At 37.5% G+C, this 18,593-nt stretch overlaps 1 protein-coding gene across 4 annotated transcripts in view; it reads left to right on the forward strand.

The window, feature by feature from the left end:
- Positions 1 to 18,593, forward strand: part of cpne5b (copine Vb) — a 76,322-nt gene that overhangs the window by 18,937 nt on the left and 38,792 nt on the right. For 2 of the 4 annotated variants that reach the window (XM_088308298.1, XM_088308296.1), the window contains 6 exons: positions 1,692 to 1,732; positions 2,045 to 2,091; positions 6,381 to 6,484; positions 7,910 to 7,949; positions 9,186 to 9,200; positions 10,383 to 10,459. In XM_088308298.1, the coding sequence (XP_088164424.1) occupies positions 1,692 to 1,732; positions 2,045 to 2,091; positions 6,381 to 6,484; positions 7,910 to 7,949; positions 9,186 to 9,200; positions 10,383 to 10,459 (324 nt within the window). Of the gene's footprint in view, positions 1 to 1,691; positions 1,733 to 2,044; positions 2,092 to 6,380; positions 6,485 to 7,909; positions 7,950 to 9,185; positions 9,201 to 10,382; positions 10,460 to 18,593 lie in introns of those variants that run through there. The other 2 variants (XM_088308299.1, XM_088308300.1) reach the window with 2 other exon arrangements.

The following is an 18,593-nucleotide window of genomic DNA, read 5'->3' on the forward strand; positions in this document are numbered from 1 at the left end:
TAGGGTTCACAATGGCCTCAGGCAGGCATTATGAAAAGGTCAGGCGAGTAAAACAGAAGTGTTGCTCAGATACAAGATATTGAGGTGGAGGGCTACATGGGTCATTTTAGACGAACTATTGGAATGAACGTTCAAAAATACAAACAGAACTGCGGAAACACGAGAACTCACTTTCCATCAAAGAATGCCGTTTGAAGTTTGTTTTTAATTGGGGTTTTATTGTCAAGAGTGATCAAAGGGTATTCAAATATCAATACAGTACAACTTTTTGACACCTAATGAGGGTAGACTGCAGAGGCGAATCTTCTTCACAAATTTCAACACTTTTTGCTGAAAGAACAACAATGTAAAGATATTGCATATTGTTATTCACTACTGATTAAAAATTAAATTAAAAATTAGAATTAAATTAAAATTTAAATAATTGAATAAAAAAATGCATAATTTAGTAACGAAAAAGCTAATTAAATTTTAAATTTTTATTTTTTTTAATTAAATTAAATTAAATTAAATTAAATTTAAAAAAAGACAACAAGTTAGTAAAAATATTGCATGTTGTTATCCACTACAGATTTTGTTGACTGAATGAGAGTGAAAATTGGAGTGCTGATTCTATTATTTATAATGTGCTGTAAATTCAATTTACGCAATGACTTAATTTGTCAAGCACTTATTGACCATCAAGGCTACTTAATGAGTCACATGCGCTATTAGGGACTAGCCATGCAAATTAACAAGTCACACATGTTTGAGAATGTAGAAGACCGAAAAAAAAAATACATATAAAAATACCCATGGACATAGATAAAGCGGAAGCAATAACAATCCCAGTAGGTGCCAATAAAATGGTCACACAATTATGAGTTATCAAGATTGTCTGACTCATTGGCTGGCGGAAGGTTTTCTGGGATGCTCAAGTGCACTGCAGAGAGCGCAAGCCTTTGCCAAGGTTTAAACATGAAGTGATTGCAGACCATCGAGAATCTTCGTAGCTCACACAGAATTTCATCCACAGCCAGAATTTGGTTTGGATTGGATAAAATGCGACAAGAACAACGTATTACAGTGTGAGCTGACCCCGATCATGATTGTTCTGATTTATAAGTTCATGTTTTCACCTGCAATCTTTTTTTTTTTTTTTTTTTTTTTACAAGCATTTGAATGTGCGGTACCATGCATCCTTCCAGTTTTTATACCGCTTGCCAGCTAATCCCAGATAGAGCCTTCTGTACCTTCCCACTGGAGAACAAAACATTGAAGACTACAAACATAAAAATCACAGCAGAATTATGAGATAATTTGATTTTTGTGTTTGTAGAATCCCTCACCGCACAGCTGCATTGTCGTTATTGATTGTTTGGAGGACAGAGCTTGTGATGCTGACAATCAAGCCGCTATTGTTCTTGATAGCAAAGCCTACAATTTTCAGGGAGCTTGCTCCCAACCAGATTTGTAATATATGAACGAGTGTGTGCATAATACAATATTATCAAATACAGGAAATTGATAATAACTCCACATAGAATGGGAGGTGCTCACAAGTTCAGACGCTTATCAGAATGTCAATCTTCTCGGGCATTGAAAAGCGTAAACTGAGAAAATAGATTGTGTTTTTTATATCTTTAAGTGTGAGAAAAAAACGTGACCATGTTCTTTTGTAAGTAAAAATGATTTGTCTTTTTAATTGACAGAAATCTTCTGGATAAAGACACATTTTCCAAGTCAGACCCATGTGAGTATTTTTTAATTCATTTAGTTGTGAATCTCTTTCTTTCTTTCTTTAAAAAAAAAAAAAGTTTTCATACGTTATTTCTGGAGCTCTTTGTTTGTTTTTGAACTGTTAGTTCACTGTACAGAAGATAACCTCCAAAAACTAATGTGCACTCATATACACACACACACACACACACACACACGCAGAAATTGATTTATCATTTCGAGGCAGGCTTCTGCTGATTGATGACTGACTTTTCCTCTCTGTGTCTTTCATCCTTCAAAATCTTTTATCTCCCTCCCTCTGTGCTGATTTTGTCCTGCTTCACAGTGTGTGTCCTCTACACACAAGGTGTGGAAACCAAACAGTGGAGAGAGGTAAGTAGATTTCTCTACTTCAACTTTTTAAACTACAAAACTACCCTGAAAACTCTGAAGTTGAATGTCTCGGAGGCCGTACGATTCAATTTGGAGATAGTATTTTCTTGTTAAGCTACAAATAACGTGTGAATTCTGTCATTCGCATAATAATAATAATAATAATAATAATAATAATAATGAAAATAATAATAATAATGAAAATAATAATAATAATAATAATAATGACATTAATAATAATAATAATAATACAAATAATAATAATAATAATTCTAATAATAATAATAATAATAATAATAATAATAATAATAATAATAATAATAATATTTAATTCGATCAATAAAAGAGTGACAAAATTCAGGCAATCCTTCAAACTTAAAGGAGAGATCAACCCAAAAATATTATTTTCAGTATTAGGTTCTATTTGCCTTCACTTGTATTTAAAGATGGCATTCTTCTTAATATTACGTCTGTGGAATATGAGATAAGCAGCAAAATCCAAATAAAATCCAAGTAAATAAGTCACAAAAAAAAATTGCTGCCAGTGTCCAGAGCTATATCCTGCGTTCCAGTTATTCTTTGTTTTATTTGCGTTGCGTGGGGCAAAACTGGCCAGAATATAAATCAATATATTTAATGGCACAGACTGAATGAATGACAATTTGTCTGGTAATTGTCACAGTTAAGGCTACGAGCGTTCTCCAGGAAAATGTAGCCTGTGAGGTGAGGAAAACAGATATGTGTGCGTGCGTGCGTGTGGACACGACCAGGGTGTCGGCCAGACACTCCCTGCCAGATTCTCATTAGCCGTCCCCAGCAGCCCAGTAGTATCTAATGAACTCTGGAGCTTGGCATTGTCTCTGCCACTCAGCAGGGAAATCACATTATGGAGCTCATCTTTGCCATCACCTGCCTCATCACTAGCATGTGCTCTGTGTCTCATCAACACCTCTGGGCCTTTTGCAGTGTCTGGCTTGAGCTGAGATTGTGAATTTCTATTCTATTCTTACTCATTGAAATGGTTTAAATTACTTCAAGGAAAAATATTGTTCTCAAAGAATAATTTGTTTGTTGTGCTGTCAGAATTATGTAGGAGTATTTATTTTGTCCAACCTCTTTTCTGTTGTGACATTTTACCTGGGATTTTAATCGGGTGTTCCAATTTAAGTTGCTTGAGAATTCACAATGTCATTAAAAACAGTCAAACGATTCACTGACATTAAGAATGGGTAAACTTATTTTAAAAGTCAAATCGCCGTTTTTCTTTTGAGTGGAATACAAATTGACCGTCAAAGAAATTAAAGCGGCCAATTATTCTGCATTTGGCAGCAATTTTAAATGGAAAAAAAATCTCATTAGAAAGCTAGACATCTTTTTCCGTCAAATATCATTAGGTCAGAGTCTATTCTCCATAGATCTAAAAGCACGACAAGGTGAATCCCGTTTGAATATTTCAACTGACTCAAAGTACAAAAATTGTAAAAAAAAAAATGCGCAACCAGGATGGTGGATCTAACGATATCCGTCACATTCAACTTGCAACTAATGGCCTTGTGCCTCCTGCTTCACTTGAAACACTTTGTCAGCTTGTGACAAAACACGGCGGCGATGTTTTGCCTCAAACTGATGCGTGTTTGAGATTTCGCAATGTAACCGTGGAAAGTAGATGGCGCACACAATTCAATTATGCGCGGATTAGCGTGTTAGCGTGCGGATTGAATGGTAACTGGGATGTTGATACATACGAGGGGATTTGGAAATCTGTATGCATGGCAAGTAATGGACACGTCGGAGAGAAGTGGAAATACTCTAGTAATTCGTTTTTAAAGGTAATTATTTGAACTGGATAACTACCTGGGGAAAAGAGGTTATGCCCTTCTCGGTAAGGCAGATCTTCCGAGCCACGTAATTGTCTGTTCATTTGTTGCATCAAATTAAGTTAGGAATCGATCCGCCAAAAAAACTTGGTCGATGCCCCCGAATCTGGTGGACTCTTGAATGCTAATCTATTATTCAATTTGCTGGACCTTGTTAATTAAAATTACCATCAAATTAAATGTGCGTTCGTTTGTCTTATTTAAACAGAATGCTGTGAATTACCGGGATGTTTGTCTCGGATCACAAAAGGAAACAATTGCATCGTTGCAGACTCTTGCAAAAAGTTTCACAATAGCTTTAATTTGACTCATTCGTAATAACCGAAATATTCAACTTGCATGGGCAAAGAACGCTGAGACTCCAGAAATGTTCACATGGGGAGCAACGTATACACTGGACTGCAGGTCATTCATGAGCAAAAAATTACTCACATTCGCAGACAATTTGGATTAATTAAGAAAGAAGCACATTTTGGGGATGTGCACAATTCATTTGGTAGAGTAGATTCCTCTATGAAATGTAATTAATTTTAAACTCATTCACTCCCATTGACGGGTATATACGTCAAAAAGTCAATTCATTCTTCCTATGCTGGCAGTGAATGATTTTTTTATTTGAAAATCCGAGTAAACCAAGGATGAAAACTCTATCGATCTTTATATAAATGTAAATCTTACCAATATTGGAAGGAATAGGCTGTAATCGCCAAATGTTCTTCTCCAAAGTAGACACTTAAAGCAGTCAGTGGTGACCTCACACATATCCTCTAGTTGGTCCCAAAGAAACCCATCTATAATTCAAGCCAGGTTGCAACTTTTTGGACATTTCTGTGTGTGTGTGTGTGTGTGTGTGCATAGAACTCAGATTTCTGGTTGCTTGCTGTCAATGTATCTGTCCCTTGAATTTTGTACTTTTTCTCCATGACCGACAGCCTTAAATCCTTTCCATTAAATTGCTGTGTGATTTCGACACGCGGTTTAATTCCAGCCTAAGCACCCATCCCGATTTCTTGTTGTCACGTGCCATGTGTAGAGCTTCTCAAATGGAATTAGACGACTACACTAATGTAAATTTATAATATGTTAGTGGCAATATGGAAGTGAACAATAAAGTAAAAATAATAAACTACGATAGGATGCATATTGTTTGGTGGGCCTCAACTTACCGCACCTTGTTTTTAATGTACGTCAATTTGGCGTGACTGCCTTAGCCACAATTGATTTTAATTAATGGTCCGTGCACGTTTAAGGTATTATATTTACAGCATATTTAATGTGCTCTCGCTGTTGGTTTTATTCACCAGATGTTTTTTTTTTTTTTTAATACATCATTTGTATGTAGTTTGGATAGACGTGTGGGTGTCGAATGTACATCACTTCTAGCAATGGTGTCAGGCTGACATTGAGAGGCAAAATGTCAGTCTTGCTGCAGTCTCATTGGGAGCTCAGGGAGTAAATTCTCATTTTTGTCCATTTATGAAATATGCATGTTTCAAATCGAAGGATGTCTGACTTCATGCGGGTGCCCCCCCCCCCCCCCGCTCTCTTGACTTTACTGTGATTGATATCTGATGTCGACAAAATCAGCCAAAGAAGTTGGAATATTGCCACTTGCACCGTGAAACGCAAGAAGCTTCAACATAATAACTAAATTTTGTATTGGATTACGATTTCAACAGCATTTTCACAATTCTTAAATGTGCTTAATTATGGTGAGAAAAGTCTACCAGCCCTTAAAGTTCAAGTAGTAAAATTAAATAATTAAATAAATAAATAAATAAGTAAGTAAATAAATAAATAAATACATAGATAAATCTATAAATAAATAAATCTATAAATAAATAAAAAAAATATAAATAAATAAATAAATAAATAAATAAACATTCTTTTTAACATCTGTTAATCTAATCGAATTTGGTTGACTACAGTCTGATGTACTTCATCATATGTGGTGTGTCTTGTCACGAGCCTTTTCATCATTTTGGACGCATTGACAGCGAGATTCACGTTAATTAGGAAGTCTCCGTCACAACTTTTGCCCTCCCTGCTTTCCAACTTCACTGCTCCTCTTCCCCACCCCTGGTCATAACTTCTTCAGACACTCTTTCCCCTCATTTTCTTTGCAAGTCGTGTCTGTGCCCCGTTATCTTCCCTTTTTCTCTCTGGGGGGTTCAAGGGAGACTTAGCCTGCTGTAATTAATGCGGGAGCGGTTTAGGATCAAGAAGCCCCGAAACCTTTCCCGGTTTCCCTTTTGAAATGCGTGAAAGCACCACTGTTAATCAGGCCTCCGACAACGAAGGTGTTCACAAGTGTGCGACGAGGGAGAAGATCCCAATTGAAAGCATGTCAAGTTTCAGTGTGTTCCGTCATTCTTCGGCAACTGACATGCGTCTGTCTTTCTTAATTTGCAGTTTGGCAGGACTGAAGTGATAGACAACACGCTGAACCCCGATTTTGTTCGGAAGTACATCTTGGACTACTTTTTTGAAGAAAAGCAGAGCCTTCGCTTTGACTTGTGAGTCTGTTTTCATTTTAAGTCACCCCCTGATTCTCTGTAGCACCTTGACGACTTAATTTTTTAATTTTTAAATTTTTTAATTTTTTAATTTTTTAATTTTTTAATTTTTTAATTTTTTAATTTTTTAATTTTTTAATTTTTTAATTTTTTAATTTTTTAATTTTTTAATTTTTTAATTTTTTAATTTTTTAATTTTTTAATTTTTTAATTTTTTAATTTTTAAATTTTTAAATTTTTAAATTTTTTAATTTTTTAATTTTTTAATTTTTTAATTTTTTAATTTTAATTTTTTTTCATTTGAGAACAAGGATTCAGAGGCAGAGCCTGGCTTCCTTAATCATGCAGGCTATGCCTCGCTGCTGATTTTTCCTGTCAGTTCCATTTTGAAACGAGTTGTTTTAGGCCTCACGGCTCCTGGGTGGCCTTAATGTTAAACATCCAATAAAATGGTTCGACTCACCCATGGCGGCCAAAGGCTGTAACAAATGATGAAATCTCTGCACGCTGTCCAATTGTGCTTAATTAATGTGTAGGTGAACATTTAATTAGTCAATCACATATGCGCCATTTCACTTGCTTTCATTGCTTTTTTTTTTTTTTTAATTATATGGAAATTAGATCAGAGCACCGCTCATGATTACGGATGAAGAAAATGAACCAAATCACATTGCCCATTGATGCTAACATCAGGAAAGTGGGGAAGGCCCTTTTTGGGTTTAATATTAAGCCAATGTGTATTTATATGTTTGTTTTATTTCATAATGATAATAGATTGAAAAAAACAAATGTTCAATGTTTGTTGAAGGTACATTAAATATAAATTCAATTGGTTGGTTGATCGTTCACAACAGAGGTCAAACACAATATGAACATTGGTCAACCGATTATTTGTTAGCGACAATAAAATAATAATTATATTAATGAGAATTGTATTAAATCCTTCCATTGTCAGACTATCGACCTCTATGAATCTTTATTAATTGTACGAACATTCCGAGCCATCAAAAATCAATCGTTACCTGTCATAAAATATTCAAACTAGAATTTCAATGACAAATATGCACAGGGAGATTATTGCCTCAAAAAAATCATCCTTCCTGTCATTAATGCACAATTCGACTTGCATGTGCGTCGACTCCATCACAACCTAAATGAACACGAACATGGCAAGCACACATTGAAGCACAGACTTGTGGAGTTTAACCTCACTGAGGTGAAGTCGCATTAGATTAGCATCACGTGTGAATTGATTTTTGTGTGACGAGAGATGTTTTTTTTTTTTCTTCCCAAAATGTTGATCTAATTCCAAATCAACTTCAGAGAATTTCCACAATACTATAAATCGCTCTAAATATCCCCACTTGTGTTTCTTACAATTGTATAACGTAGAAATGGCCATTTTGCCTTTGGGTTTCATTTCAGGTATGATGTTGACTCCAAAAGTCCAGACTTGTCCAAACATGTGAGTGCACATTGTCCTGTATTATATTTCCGTCCCTACTTGACACCACAGATAAGCGCACAGCACTTTTGGCTGACTTCCAAATTTTGAACTTAATGCATGAGACAAAAAATGGAAAAATAATGCATGTTAAGTGAAAGTGTGACAATAAGCCGAGCGGCCGCTTCATCTGTGGTGTTTCCGATTAGAAGCTCTCCGTTGCGTGTCGCTACTTGATGGAATAAGGCAAACCCTTTCTAGTGCTTGTTTCGTAGCAATATCCAAATACATTTTTTTCTACCTTTTTTTTTCAGCATGTAAACAGTTTTACATGAACAGACCATTTTGAATGAGGTTTTTTTTTTCTGTTCCTAGTGAGTCTTAGAAATATTTCCGATCACTTTTCACGGTGACATCACACCGTTTCTGCTTTTCTTCCTGGTGTTATCTTGACTTCCAATATGCATAATTGATAATGATGACTATCATGTGACGTAGGACAACACACCGTCTGAGTGGTGAGCTGACAGACCAATTTGCTTTTCATTGACCTGAATATTCACTTGTCAGAAAAAAAAAAAAAATAAATCAGGTGTGTATTTTTATATCTGAAATATTCAGCCTCGAGAGTTAAGGCTAGCCGAGCTCTCATCATGAAGCTCTATAGACACTTCACAACAAACATGCAAAATATTTCGTGGTTGTAGAATCTCATAAAAAGAGATATATTTATATTATATTATATTATATCATGATTTTTTATTTTTTTATTTTTTTTTTTTATGTCAAGTAGACAAAGCGGAATTGAAGGTAACTCCGGGAAGAGACCATGTGGCAGTGGTGTGTCGTCAATTAAATAATGCTTTTCACCATTTTCCTCCTGTACAGCAAAATTCTCAACGACATGATTAAGCGCTTTATTGGATTTCTTCGTACAACTGGAAACTACGGTGACTGAAAGCATTGAGAAAATATTCTTTTGAATTCATCCGCTAATGATTATTGGATGTATTTGGATTAACAGGGTTCGCATTTTTCCCCATCATTTGCATGATTTATTTATTTATTTATTTTTTTGAAGGAATGTTATGGCACAGCATGTCGTCTTCTCGTTACCTCATCACCTTGAGTGGCATTTGGAGCACTTTGTTCTGGTCGAGTGTCATGTTATATGGTATATGATGGGCCTCTGTTGTTGTTGTTGTTGTCGTCACTGTCGTCACTGTCGTTGCTGCTGCTGGCCAACCTTTCTGGAAGCCTGCAGAACTCAACGTAGGTGCTAGCATCGCTTTCACCTCTGACACTGCATGGCTGCTGTCTCTCATTGGCCCGAGAGGAAGGGCGATGTCCGAAGGGACGCTGCGGCAATCCGTGCAACCTTTCAACACGCTCGCCGTCTTTGAAGGGTTCCACGATGGCCGCATGATGAAAAGGACGAGATTCACAGTTTTCGTTTGCTCACACTTGGGTTGTTCACGACGTCATAACACGCCAAAGAAGGAACTCTTTGGTCTGGATTGTTCAACTCCTTCACTGCTTTTCCAGATTAAAAAAATGTCTTCAGTACTGTGCAATATTTACAGGCCACGGCAAGTTTAGTTCTTTATCGCTTGACTTTTGACAGATTTTTGTCATTTGTGAGGATTTTTATAAAGAAGCGGATGCAATATTTTTTTTTCCCCACTGTTTGAGTCACATATGGCATCGCCTGTTGGTTGATCATCCTCCGTGAATCAGGAAGTCGCCTACTAACTAACCAACAGATGGCCGATGAACCCGCAAATAGAACATCGACTTTTGTTAACAGGTTTTGTTCTTGGCACAGGTCTGCAATCTGCCAAGTGACTTTAATCTTCAATTGAAAATCACAATCGAATTTGAGCCGTAACAGGAGATCCGGCATTTTTCTGCACGTGCCTTGTGCAGAAAATCCAGATTTTGCTGCCATATCACAAAATGAAAGACTGACATTGCGCAATGCGAAAAGGGCTGGCGTTCATTTGGTCATGACAGCATTGCGTAAACAACAACTCTAATGTGTGCACAGTACTGTCGAGTATCTGTTCATGTATTTTAGTGGCTAAGTGCTCGTGAATCATCTTGCTTGCCATCGTCACTCCGCTTTCAATGTCATCCATCGATCGTGTATCCGTTATCCGTGTATCCGCATTGTGCGTGCTGTGTGACACACCTCCAGTTTGCATCAAATAAAAAATGCCAAGACAGCAGATCTGTTGAAATATTCATGACACTCTAAAACAAGCTAGCATTACAAATTCACTTCCCGAGTAATCAACTGATTTGAATTTGTTGCACTGAATTTGACCTTTGCTGGGGTGTCCACAGTACAAAGAAGACAGCCTTTAAAAAAAAAAAGTGTATTTTTTTGTTTGTTTGTTTTCTCAATCCGACAATTCTTCATTTCCGACCTTCTTTGCTTTCCCGCATTCATAGGACTTTTTGGGTCAGATGTTCTGTACTCTCGGGGAGATTGTCGGATCGCCGGCCAGTCGACTGGAAAAACCTCTCGGGTGAGTGAGTCATTCAGCTATAATTCAAAAAATTTATCAGAAACTATACAAATGTATGCGAGGATGCAAGAAATAGCAAAACTTTATATTTTGTCACCCAAAGCGAACTCTAGACTGCATTGAATTCAAACAATGATTGCAACCAGAGTGCAATGTGGGTCACCTGAAATAGTGCAACATAGTAAGTAAAAAACAAACTCTGCTTTAAAGGGAATGAAAGTGTAATGGCCAGACGTGACAAATCAGATGATGTCATCTACAGATATTTATGTTTATTAAAAAGCCACACTTGGAGAAAATAAATCACCAAAATAATCCCTTCAAGTACTTCTAAAAAAAATTTAAAAAAAAAGAAAAAAAAATCCCTCTAATTGCGGAACTTCCAAATACTGAATACGGGATCTAATTTGACGCAAAATACGTTACAAAGAAGACATTGTGTGTGCTACTACTGAGCTGCGCTGAACAAAGACACAAACGTTGTCAGCCAAAAAGGCTTAATTGGGCGCATCGACCTGAATAATGTTTTTGCAACTTTCAGATCAAGAATCACTGATTTGTGAACATTTATGGCTTGGCTTGGCTTGAAAGGGATTTTGTTTTTATTGGTGCCAAATCGTATATTTTGGGACGATCTGCAGCCGAGCGATAACATGAGTGCTTGCCAAATGTTATTTTTGTGGCTGCCTTGAATCATTTTTAGCGAGAATAAATGTTATCTTCTTTGGGTTGAAACGTTGTGTTAATGTCACACTCCGTGGCAATTTGAGCTGCTCAAAAGGCGCGTCTGATTTTAGTGACCAGTTATTTATCGGAATTTATTATAAAGTGGTCGATTTTTATCAGCTGAAGCATGGAAACTGATACGCCCAAAATTAATTCATTTTAATGCAAACAATCCATTCCACGATGAAGGTAAATAAATTCTTCATAAATTCTTCCCATAGGAAACATTTAATCGGTTCTTGGTCCTTTATAAACTGTGTAGACCAGGGTGTCAAACTCTGGCCCGCGGGCCAAATTTGGCCCTGCAATGTATTTATAATTGGTCGGCGAGGCTATAGCAAATGACTACTATACCATTTTGCATTCTATATTATAATAGTAACATTCAAAATGATAATTGTAATTTTGAAAACTAAAAATTGTATTGCATTAATGAACCCACTTCTAATGGAAATTTTCAAGAAAAAAAAAATCAGCATTAATATTGTTTTTAAAATAATTAAATGCACCATACATTATTATGTGCCCTGCGTATGACGTAATTGGGTCAAATGGAACACGTTGAACATAGGTGGCAAAACTTCAACTTCATTATTTTTTCATCATCAGCTAATTTTGAGTATAATCGAAGACAATTGACTGTATTTTTTTTTAATCCTAAACAACGTAGTTATCAAGAATGTTTTCCATCCACTTTCGGTTGAAAGCAGCGTTCTCAAATCGAGCATTAGACGCTAAGGTGTCACATGATATGCTCGTGGGAGTTCCTCTTTTCGAGTGATGTCATGCATGGATTGAAGACTGGATTTTTTTTTTTTTTGATGCCACTTTAGAGGTGTATTTCTTCCTTTCTTGTGCATTTGGTGTGGAGGAATGCGCGTGTGTGTGATTTTGCTGCCGATTAGCATTTAGTATTTTAGATGACATAATTGATGAGAAATTGCCGAAGAGTGACACTCCAACCCAGCACTTTGTTTTCATGTTCCCGTGGTTTCAAACACAGATTATTTCTTATTACGCTGAAATGTCACGACATTTTTCGGAGGCTTGCTGGAGTTGTTTTTAGAACACACAAAAAAAAACAACAACACGCACCCATAAATGTTTTCAGTCGTGACGAGGACAGGCGTACGCACGCAGACAGGAGAATACCGTGATTGATTTGAACCTTCTTTGTGGCTTAAATGCAACTTGTGGATTTCATTGGGCTCCTACTCTCGCCTTTTCGTGACTATTAGTTGTGCTGTTCATCTCTGTCTATTTAACTAGGTAGCAGCCATTGTGTTTTTTTTCATCAGTGAAATAGTCCTGCAGGATAGATGGAATGAGAGTGAGTGAGAGGACCAAACCGCACAATGGAAAAGAAGAGTGACGCTGATGACAATTAACGGCTAGCGTGAATAATAGTGTAAATTATGCATAAGAAAGTATGCGGTATACAAACTGCGCGTCTTTGGCTTGTTGACTGTATCATTTAGAGATTTCATCCGAGACAAGTGAAGCGCAACGTAAACACAAAGTCATTTTAGATAAATTGCCGACATTCTATTAGCGCGCCCGTGCTTGTGTTGTATCTTAACCGCCATCACACACGCTGTATCTCTTCTTCCAGAAAAAAAAGCCACATTACACTTCAACATTGTTCGTGATGATCATTCGTGGCCTTTTTAAAAGTGGATTTCGATACTCCTTGTGAAACAGCTTGCTGCTAAGCCCCCCCTCTCTCCCAACCCTCCCTGCCCCCCAACAGCATCATAATGTATAAACATGCGTATTAAGACAAATGCAAAATTTGAAGATTGAAATGAGAAATTACATGTGCAGTTTTACATTGGTAAGCAAAATCCCTGTGAAAGCATATCATAAACAAATTAGGATTTTCTGCCATCTCTTATTTCATTTTTGAACATTTTGTTCACTCCCATTGACGGATATATACGTCAAAAAGTCCATTCATTTTACCTATGCTGGCAGATGCGTTTAATAGATATTGGAACCATTGCTAATCAAGTGAAAGGTATGTTTGTAGACGACCACTGCTTTCCTGCTCAGCGTACACCGAATGTGAGGCGCTGTCTAAATGTTTGTGGAGGCAGGTTAGACCTTGTGTTGGTATTTTCACAGACGTGCTCTAACAGGCACAGTAATTGTAATCGGCGGTTTCAAGTCATAGCCGGAGCCTGATCAGCTCCACTACTGTACATGAACACGATGACTTGACTTTTTCATTTTTGTATCCTCAAATAGCGCATGTAATAAAATTCAGCCAATGGAAAACTTGGTAAATGTTTAGCCCCTGCTGTCTCCTTGGATGTTCTCTTTCCTCCCTTGTTCTAAAAAATGCATTGAAGACTTTGAAATGTTTGTTGGCGTGAGGGGTCTATATGTGCCCTGCTAATTGAGATTTCAGTGTTCTTCTGATTTTACTCCATATGGACTTTTTGAGCATTGCGTTTGTACTACTGAAATTTTTATGTGGCCTCGTGTCGAGTTTAGGTGAGGACAGGTTGTGAATTCATAGAAATCCATTTTTTTGTTTCTGACTGACACTTAAGGCTGCGGAAACTTTATTTATTATTGAAGACTTTAATGTCATCTTTGTTTTTTCCATACATAGAGAATAAGAGGTCACAGTCAGAGGAAAGCGTACGATTGAAAATAGCAGCGGTTTTGCAACCATATAACCACAAAGGAATTGACTTTATTTTAAAAGAAAGCACTTACTTTGCATGCAGGCTGTTTGTTTTGAGGCGCTCACCAGGTGTAAGATTGAACCTCCATTCTCAATTAAATGTGTGTGCAGTGAATGCCTGAGGAAGGAGGGACACATGCCGCATTAATAAAGTGCTTATGTTCATGTTTCAAACAGCCACAGTCAACATGTTTCATTTGAAGGCATTCATTAGTTGAGTAAATTGGCAATTTGAACTTCTGAACCGCCACTGAATCATTTCGACCATTTGCAGTCCATGCAAAAAAAAAAGCGGCTATTTATCGCAATATATTTGAATAATATTCTTATTTACATTTGTGTAGTTTTGTGGGTTGTGAGTTGCAATTTTCTGAAATAGTGGTGAAACTTTTGACAGCCGGAGTCACCCCGGAAGAGAACGTTGCTATTATAGTATTGCACGAAATGCAATCACCGTCGTTGCGATCATCCATCTCACACGCATCCTTGCACACAGTGCCCTCTCAACTTCCTCAACTCATATTTCCTTTTAATTATTCACCTGACATGAAGATGTACTTAAACTGCTCGGGTTAATAAATCACATTGTGTTGTCATATATTTTTTTTTTCCCTGTAGGACACTTTGTAGAGCAGGGGTGTCAAATTCATTTTTCTCGTGGGCCACATCATAGTTTTGGTTTCGCTCGGTGGGCCACTATGACAGTGAACCCATGTGAATCATTATCATCATTATTATTATTATTATTATTACATATACGCAACAAAGTGATGACTAACTAGTATTAAAAATCAGAATCCAGAAAAATGTTGTTTGTTTAACTACCATTCAATTCATTTTAACAGTCGTGCATGATTTGCCTTGGCGGGCCACACTAAATGCTGCAGCGGACCGGATCTGGCCCCCGGGCCTTGAGTTTGACTCCTGTGTTGTAACGCAATTATTACATTAGCCAGGTGAGAGGAACAATTTAAGTGAATGGTGGAAGGGATTCAACTAGTAGCTTTCTTCATTGTCGACAAAACGACGTATCATTTTAGAAAATGACCTCAAACTAGAAAACAGTCATCATCTTAAGACAGGTGTCCAATTAATTTATGCCAAAAATAAGATTCAAACTTTATTCACATTTTACGTGGCTTGATTCATGTAGTTGTTACTTTTCAGCTTGGCACTAATATTTATTGGCCTTTTCATTCGGTACCTGCTCAAAACTCATGAAAACGTAATGCTCAATTTCTGCCATTTTCAGAGTTGCTATCAATTTCACCTCTCATGTATTTAAATCAGCTGACCAAAATATTAGGTCGCTCCCTCACACTTTGAGAGCGTCAAGTGAAAGTCCAATTTATTTCACATCATTGGAATGCATTACATGTCAAAGTGCACCCATTCAAAGGTGGTCACAAAATATAAGCGTCGCAATTATACCAAATAATGACCAATTTGTGAGCATTTCCTCCTCATTTTTGAGGTTGCACCCGTCAGAAAAACGCTCACCCGGATAATTCAGTATTCTCGCCGCTTCAACTCCGACATCTGAAACAGGATCTGAAGCTCCAATTTACCAAGCCGCTCTTCGTCGTGAAGTAGCGACAGAAGTGAACACTTTGCCCAGTAGCAACTCATTCACCTGATCGGTCCTAATCTGCCGCTTTTGAGATATTGGACAAGTGGCTTCGCTTCTGCTGTCATCAAACTATTTCTAAGGGTTTGCCTTGCAGTGAGCATATTTCCCTGTGGCTCATCATTACCTATCTGGGCTATGCAGACACACCAGCGCGCAGATGACTGGAAGAGAGAATGTCAGCTGAAAATTGGCCCAGCTGGCATGTTCTCCAAATGATAGCGCTTTTGTCTACTTTTGGCTGCTCAGGGGGTAAAAAAAAAAAATAAGTGGCATTTTGTTTCAGTGACGGGGATTTACTTGTTTGGTGAACTGTGGATGTAAAGTTGTTAGCTGCTTTGGTGTGGATAGGTGAAGGCATAGTTTTCACGTGCCGGTATTTGGCATCGTGCTAATTGTGCTGTTACCTTGATTAATGTACCAGAAATAATCACAGAGAAAGACTATGAATTGTATCTGTGTCCAACTAGGAATGTTTGCCTCCAGTCCGCTGGGTAAAGCATCAGGTGCATGAGATGTTATTTTTCCAGTCATTTTTGCGAAAGATTTCCTCATGAAAATGGGTTGCAAAGACAAAACAGCTTTCTGTTCCTCACATTTATTAGAGATATTGGCCACCGCCAGTCCCGGAAGACGGACACTGAAATGTAGCACCCAAGCCAATCATCTTCAGTCTGAGATGTTGACACTTCTGTGTGTGGGAACCACGTAATTAAAAATCAAATGTCAGAAAACAGATTTCTGATTCAAGAGGGAAACCTTACCATTTTCTACAGGGTGGAAAAAAAATCTTAAAAACTTGAATGTCAGAGCACACGGAAACATTTTCAGCTCAATGATTAAAAACATCAACTGTTTATGTCCAAACCAAACAGAAGTTCTGAATACGGATTTTCATGACAATTAAACTGCGCGCTTAGTACGGGCTGAAATTTGTGCCACTAGAAATTGAATCTGAATATCATCGATTTGAATGTGAATTGCTTAACTTGAATATTTGAATTGAAAAATGAATTATTGAATTTAAAACTTGTATAAATTGCATAATTGTTTTATTTCAATCTGATCTTTTCCATCTACAATTTATGTAATCATATAATTCATTTTTCAATTCAAATATTCAAGTTAAGCAATTCACATTCAAATCGATGATATTCAGATTCAGTTTCTAGTGGCACAAATATCAGCCCATAGCTTTGTACGTGATTTTTTTGTGGGTTGAATATAAACAACCAAGACAAAAGTTGTTTTTTTTCCATTTTTTTTTTCATCTGGGCAGCCCGGCCCAAAGTGGCCCGCGGACCAGTACCGGGCCGCCACCCGATGGTTGGCAACCTCTAATTTAGCCGGGACACAAAAACCACTCCACCACAATATGGTGATGGCTCAGGGATGAGCGCTGATCATCATGATCTGTGATAAATGTTTGCTTAGAAGAAATTATCGAAAAAAAGCAGAAGTCGCCTATGAATGCAAATTCATTGTATTTCCACGCTGCAAAGATAATTAAGGCATCAAGACTTCAATGGAGACTCGGGAGCATTGGAATTGGATCATGTGGTTTGATGAGAGTGACCTCGTTCCAGAGTGATTAGAGTAATAAAATTTTTTTTTTTAAAACGGGGGGGAGGGGCGGTAGAGAGCAGCCATCTGGCATTTTGCCAAATGCAAGTTTAGTAAGTCAGGTCAGCAATTTTTTTGTAAACCCTAAAATAACTTTGATGTACGGAATGTTTGTTCTTCCCTGATGACAAATTAGAAGTTACAGAGACTGTGATGAAAAATCAAGTAATGAACTAAGAAAAAAATTGTATCACAAATAAATTGGCCATCAAAACAAACGCTACGCATGTCGTTTTCTTCTGCATTCCAAAAAACAGGCATGTTGAATTCAGTGAAGACTCAAAATTGTCTCTCGGTGTGAATGTAAGGCTAACTTTTTTTTTTGGTACCGAATGTGCACTTGCGGTTTACCAACAATATTATTTAACTCATTCAGTACCATCCAAGTAAAAAAAAAAAAAAAATGGATCATTGACGTTTATAGCCGTCAATGGCAGTAAATGTGTTAACCTTTATTTAATCCAGTTAAGGAAATTCAGAACAGTCATTTACAAGTTAGAGACGTGAACTGTGATTACGAAAAATGGAAAACAATCACCTGCTTCTCTTGATTCATTTCTTTGTTCACTTTACGGCAAAACACGCGAATAAATCCTTCAACATGGCAAAAACCTTACATTCACCTCAGTAAGTGGCCAAGTGGAGTGCATGTGACACGATTGTAATACAAATAATCGCAGTTGGACTGCGCCAAACACCTTCATCAGTGTGTGAAAGCACATTTTAAGTGTCTGTTAATTGTATTTTTGTACGGCGCTTGTGTCTACAAAACACCCTCACATCCATCTGTTGTCGTCCTCGAGTGCGGTTGCGCTAATGGAAGTCTGGAATAGTGGACTGATAAAGCTGTCATGACACCTTCTCTCTCTCTCGCATAAAGTGATAAATGAAGCGGCTCTGATGGTGTCGCTTGACCAAGTCACATTTCACAGAACACGCACGACACCCAAAGATGCATTCAATGTTTTTTTTTTGTGTGTGCAAAGTTTTTAAGAGGCTAATTATAGTTTCTAAACGCTGTTTCATTCCAACATGTATCATTCCGTCCGTCCCTTCCTCACTTGTCTTTCGGTCTGATTGAACTACATTTCACCAAATCCACAATGCAGCACTTTGCAAGCTCTCCATTGGTCGTCTGGATCTGTAACTGCGGTGTAGTGCCAGGTTTCCCTCAACCATACAGTAAATACAAGGTAGCAGACTTATTTCCTTGGGGAGAGGTTTGCTGGTGAGACAAGAATAATGGTCACAAGTGTAATTACTACTCGAGGGCTTCTTTTTCCTTCTTCTCCGACCAAGCCTCCGCTGAAGCTCGATTTATCTGTCTTTAGAGCCTTGGCAGATGTGAAGCTGGTGTTTTGTTTCAGGCTCCAGATGTCTCTCTGTCTTCCGGGAGCAGTTCATGGAATATTTAACTCGAGAAGACCTTTGAGGCTGCATCTAGATCTTTGTAAACAGGTCACACA

Source organism: Idiotropiscis lumnitzeri, chromosome 11 (genome assembly GCF_059441095.1).
Source record: "Idiotropiscis lumnitzeri isolate Australia: NSW breed Sydney's pygmy pipehorse chromosome 11, RoL_Ilum_1.0, whole genome shotgun sequence".
Classification (NCBI taxonomy): Eukaryota; Metazoa; Chordata; class Actinopteri; order Syngnathiformes; family Syngnathidae; genus Idiotropiscis; species Idiotropiscis lumnitzeri.